We start from the raw sequence: 6,000 nt of genomic DNA, 5'->3' as shown, positions 1-6,000 counted from the left end.
TTTAGAGAAAATTATTCATCGAGTTTTCATTATTTTTAAGATGTATTCTGTTATTCGGGGCGGGGAAAAATCCAACGAACCAAAAACCATGAAAATTGGTCAAGCCAATCTCGAGTTATAAGTGTTGTAACAAACCCGACTTTGTTTTATATATATACTAGAAGCCCAACAGACGTTGTCCTGTATCACGTAACAATTAGACCATTTTGATGAAAATTTTTATTAAAAACTTATTACAATATCTAACTTCGTGAACGATAGCGTGTTAATATGTATATGTCAGAGAGTTTTTAAGAATTTTTTTTTTAGCTAATTTTAGAAGCTGTATTGAATGAAAACTTGAGCTCGTTTTAATTGATTGTGAAAAGGTTGAATTTATTCTACAACGGGTACTTATTCTTAGAGATAATTATCTACAAAAACTGAAGGTATCGTAATACCATAGGATGTACAATATTTTTAGTTAATCCTTGAGAGGTATAAAATTAATACGATGGTTTTCATACTCTCGAACACGCAACGTATAATTAACCGCGAGAAAAGTCTGTCTGCCGGAATTCTATGTAAAACGTTCTAACATCTGCGATGGTAGCGCAGTTACCGGATCCAATGTAAAACATTCCAAAATTAGTTATTATAAGAACTCACACAAAAAATTTCATCAAAATCGGTCCAACCGTCTAGGAGGAGTTCAGTGACATACACAAGTACACAAGAAATATATATAAAAAGATATATGTATGTAAAAAAACTATTGAAAATTCAGTTTCCGCTCACGGATATGTAATCTTTGCGTCAAAATAAGACGGTTTAAAAAAGTTTTGATTTTGGGGCCTCCTTGGTTGGGGGACCTAAACTATACTGTATAAAAGTTTTATTAATTTCCTCCAAATAAAAGAGGTCGTCTTGATCTTACACCAGTCTGTCACGGAATAGGCCGTTTTTTACTAAATTCCTTCATCAATATACATGTGGTTAACGGGATATAGCATCACGCCATACGATACATATGTACATACATATATGGATAGTTTTAATTTTTAATTTTACATTTACATTCCTACGCTAGAGTGGAATTACTAGTCTACAAATGCAATGCTAAACTGGAGAACCTCCTCAACCCGCACACACTCATTTTAACCACAAAGGTAAATATATATTTTAGGTCCACCAACGAAGGAGGCCTCGAAAATATTTTTTATTTCTATATCATCTTATTTTGACGCGAATAGCACAAATCCGTGAGCGGAAAGTTGATTTACAAAAAATTACATATTTCGCACAAGTTGTTTCGCATGGTAACCCCTACCTAAAAAAAACCCCCTAATTGGTCAAAAGCTGGTGCGATCATAATTCATTCGCTTCAAACTCCTTTCTGCACAGGTGGCTCGAAACCCTGGTCGGTTCAAAATCGGGATGAATCGGAAATCGGTCATCCGGGTGTTGGACCGACCAGGGTTATTTTTTGAAACGCTATTCATCCATACAATAAGATCGCAACGTAAAAGAAATTGTGGCTAATACATTTCTTCAGCAATTATTAAAATTATGATTTTCGCGGCCTCCTTCATTGAGGAACCTAAACTATACAATTACCACCACGAATAGGAGGGATGCTATTTAAAGTTTAACCATTTATTTTAATATTTCTATAATCTTAAGTTTTCCAAATAAATTTGAAATAATGTTAGTACTACCAGCGACCTCGTCCTCCGCCTCGGGCACCTCTTTTAAAACCACCACCGCCAGCGCTACCACGACCCCTATAAAACCCGCCACGGCCACTTCCTCCTCGACTTCCTCGAGAAAACCCACCTCCACGAGTTCCTCCCGTACCACCATTAATACTTTTTTTCTTACTTCCCTTTCTTTGGGGTGGTTTAGGCAAAAATCTCGAGATAGGTAACAACTTTGCCGGATCTACGAACAGTTTTTGTTGAGTTTTAAAGCTTTTGGCATTCAAATTTTCAGACAATTTCACAGTCACAGAATAATCACGTATGGTGCCGAATATTTCATCAATCTTGCCAATTTGTTCTTTATTTTCCAAATATATAGGGGCATTGAAATAAGGCACATCCTCGATTTCCACTTTACAAACAAGATCATCTTCGCATGAATAACTGCAAAAACCTAGAGGAACAACGCGATCAGGTGGTCCTTGGTCAAATCCGCGGCCGCCGAAGCGATGCCCACCGCCGCCACGATGCCCACCGTCGCCTCGATGTCCACCGCCGCCACGATTCCCACGAAAGCCTGTAAAATAAATATTTAAAACACGAAATCGAACAAGAGTTTTTCATTTATACCGCCGCTCCGCCCTCTATTAAACGACATGTCCATCTTATTCTATATAGATAAATACGTTTACACCAAGTTCAGTAATTCAGTAACAAAAAATGAGTTTTTCAACCACGAGGTACACGAATACTGTCACACTTAAATGTTACTCTTCTGTCATGTGTGTTTCAATGTTGCCGGTCTGAATATATAACTTAGGAAAAGATTCCTATAACAGGGCTCGGCAGGCAATAGATGTTGTCTAAAGAACTTTATTGCTGCGCATATGGCAGTTGAAAACTGTATATAGGCTATCTTTACCAATAGTTGTCTTAGACTGTTACGGGAAACCTCGGTAGGCAATAAATATTGTCTAGAAATCTCTAGGGCTAGAAATATTGCCTACAAAGACGGCATATAGCTTATGTTTAGCGAAGAATACGAAGAATTTGTAAATTTTTGGAAAAATGTCTTCACGCGCTATGTTTAATGCTTGTACAAATTATTAAGAAATTAATTCGTTTCGCATTTCAATTCTTTCGTACTAGTTTTACAATTTAAATGATTATTTGACGTGAAGTTGCCGCTTTATTGAGCAATGCCGCGTCGGTGTTAACGCTAAGCGGCGAAAAACGCGCCTTGGAGCATTTGAAGCAAAGGTTTTATTGGACTGGTTGTCAATCAGCTATAGAAAGGATTGCGAAATATGCTGAGAACATTGTAGCTAAAAGATCAAGGTCCAGGAGTCATGGGAGATGAAACAGCACAATTTGCGTGCGCCAGTTGAGAAAATAGGCGTGTATGAAGATGGTCCATTCCCTACCAATAAATTAGGAAATAGTCATGTTTTGGTAGTCAAGGACCATTTCAACGAATGGCCACAAGTATACACAATTCCTAACCAAGAGACTGAACCAGTGGCGGAGGCATTCATCAACAAGTGGGTAACGAGATTCGGTGTTCCAATGGAGTTACGTTCTGATCAAGAATGGAATCTCAAGTCATCTTTAAGTCAAGGGATGTACCAAAAACTGAGTATCCGGAAAACGGATGGAATCAACTCCAAGAAGAGAAGGACGGCTAACGATGTCAGCAACAGCCTAGAAGACGAGATGGGGGAGGGCACCACGACAGTCGGGTCTACATAACCGGAACGGACCCGGATTTATTCCGGCCAAGGACTGTCAACTCGGCAGAATTCTGCCGGTACAACAACAACAACAACAACGAGATGGGGGACATAAAAGCTTTGTGTTTTGTATCGCAAATATGTCTAATCGGGACGATCAGACTTAGGTGGAGGGCAGTGTGACGAACACGGATGATAGAACAAAATCGAATCAACGATAAACTGCTAGAAGCAACTAGTTAGCGAATTCGAAGTTGCCAGAATGTTCTAGAAGCAATGTTTTGTTACAGATTTAAGATATAAGGGCTGTCAGATTGTGCAGCAAACACAGTTCTAGTTAAAGTGTTGTCGTGATAAGAGCAATTAAGCTATAAGCAAGAAGTTGTAAGCTCGAATAACGAGCAATAAGTGTTGAGTTGTTGGAATTAGAAATAAAGATAAGTGTTAGCCATTAAATTGGGACTTTTATTTTACAATCCAGTGATCGAACTCAAGAGTGAGTTACAGGTAGACAATTTATCGAGAAACCCGTTACAGTATTTTAATATTTGACAGATGGTGGCTGTCACCTGCCGCTTTCATTGTGTTTCATGCATGTGGTTGGGAGTATTTGATAAAAGCACTTGCGAAATAACGGCTGGGAGGTACTTTCAAGCTATAGAAGCATTTGTCTGAGCTCTTGAGTTATGGTATTTAGAAATTTAATGAGGATAAAAAAACTGTATGAAGTGAATAAAAACGGTAGAAAATCTACTTCTTTGGACAATGGATATTCGGAAAAATAAGATTTCTTAGTTTATGTAGCCCAATATAAATAAGTACACATGTGCAAAGTTAATATCAAACTATTCTTAACACATACATATATAAGTATTTCAGTATATAATTAGTTTTTTCCATGTGTTCTTAAAATTTCTGTTTCGCCTTGGCAAATTGTGATTTTCGCAATCAAATATGAAACATCCTTTGGAACAACCATAAGTACTCGGAAGGTTTGCCCATTTTCGCTTTTCCATACTCGATGCAAGCAGCCATACACTAACTTTAAACTGCTCCGTTCTGCCCAATATGATTTTTGGACTGGCCTTCCTGCAGTTATTTCTCCAATCGTTGTACATTCTTTCAACTCCACCTTATGTAATGCACCTTCCAATTCTGGATCTTCTTGCACAGAGTCATTCGTTTCAGGTTCAATTTTATGCTGATCTTCCACCTGTGATGGTATACACGCTTCCTGCTCTTCCAACTGTAAGGACACTTGTGCTGGTATCCAAGCTTCTTGCTCTTCTAACTGTGAGGAACCTTTTACTGGTTCACACGCTTCCTCCTCTTCCAACTGTGAGAACACCTGCCCTGCCATACGCAGTTCCAGCTCTTTCGACTGTGAGGACCCTTGTACTGGTACACACGCTTCCTCCTCTTCCGACTGTGAGGACACCTGCGCTGGCATGCGCCCGTTCAGTTCTTCCGACTGCGAAGACACTTTTGCTGGTATACAAGCTTCTTTCTCTTCATACTGTGAAGATCCTGGTTCACATGCTTCCTCCTCTTCCAATTGTGAGGATACCTGCGCTGACATATGCACGTCGAGCTCTTTCGGTGCTGACAACTGTGCTGAAAAACGTGCATCTTGCGCTGCGAACTGCTCTTCCAAATGCGTTGACAATCGCGTTTCCATTTGAGACATACGTGTACCCTGTTCTTTAAATAGTGTCGACATTTGTGTTTTCTGCTCTTTAATTTGTGTCGACATATGTGATATTGCGGCAAAAACCATGTTTATGTCTACAATCTTTGACGAGAATTGAGCTTCTTCCTTTTCTTCTATCTTTGTTGTCTCTTCTTCTAATTCCATGTGAAAGACATATTCCTCCACATTAATGTTTTCCGCCTCAATGGCCTCTCTCAACCGTGATTGTAATTCAGTTTTTAATCCATTTGTTGCCAAACCCCGTTGCTCCAGCTCCTTTTTCAGTTGTGGAATCTTCAGATCGTTAAACTTGGCCATTTTCAAACAATTCTCTCTTTGGGAATTTATTTGACAATCCCACTTCTGACACCAATTGTAACGGATTTCTCGATAAATCGTCTACCTGTAACTTACTCTTGAGTTCGATCACTGGATTGTTAAATAAAAGTCCCAATTTAATGGCTACACACTTATCTTTATTTCTAATTCCAACAACTTAACACTTATTGCTTGTTATTCGAGCTTACAACTTCTTGCTTATAGCTTAATTGCTCTTATCACGACAACACTCTAAGTAGAACTGTGTTTGCTGCACAATCTGACAGCCCTTATATAGCAAATCTGTAACAAAACATTGCTTCTAGAACATTCTGGCAACTACGAATTCGCTAACTAGTTGCTTCTGGCATCATTGATTCGATTTTGTTCTAGAATCCATGTTCGCCACACTGCCCTTCACCTAAATCTGATCGTCCCGATTAGACACATTTGCGGTACAAACACAAAGCTTTTATGTGCCACCTCTCTTCTTCTAAGCTGGTGTTAACTTCCGTAGAAGTCCTTCTTTTCTTGGAGTTAATTCCATCCAATTTTTGGATACCCAGTTTCTGGTGCATCCCTT

General features: G+C 38.9%; 1 protein-coding gene across 1 annotated transcript; it reads right to left on the bottom strand.

The window, feature by feature from the left end:
- Positions 1-1,619: 1,619 nt before the first annotated feature.
- Gar1 (Gar1 ribonucleoprotein) lies at positions 1,620-2,529 on the bottom strand. Its single transcript, XM_014246091.3, has 2 exons — positions 2,310-2,529; positions 1,620-2,256 (listed from the first exon to the last, which is right to left on the bottom strand). The coding sequence occupies exons 1-2, from the start codon at positions 2,341-2,343 to the stop codon at positions 1,694-1,696; spliced, it is 597 nt and encodes a 198-aa protein (XP_014101566.1). The 5' UTR covers positions 2,344-2,529; the 3' UTR covers positions 1,620-1,693.
- Positions 2,530-6,000: the final 3,471 nt, after the last annotated feature.

The sequence above is a fragment of the Bactrocera oleae genome, chromosome X, assembly GCF_042242935.1.
Source record: "Bactrocera oleae isolate idBacOlea1 chromosome X, idBacOlea1, whole genome shotgun sequence".
NCBI classification, from domain to species: Eukaryota; Metazoa; Arthropoda; class Insecta; order Diptera; family Tephritidae; genus Bactrocera; species Bactrocera oleae.
The sequence above is the reverse complement of the archived record's forward strand: the minus strand, read 5'-3'. Positions and strand labels throughout refer to the sequence as shown.

Bases quoted from the DNA above. Each gene is read 5' to 3' on its own strand.
- Gar1 (XM_014246091.3), bottom strand. From the start codon at position 2,343: ATGGACATGTCGTTTAATAGAGGGCGGAGCGGCG. The intron at 2,257-2,309 runs GTATAAATGAAA...TTTATTTTACAG, and splicing joins TAATAGAGGGCGGAGCGGCG to GCTTTCGTGGGAATCGTGGC.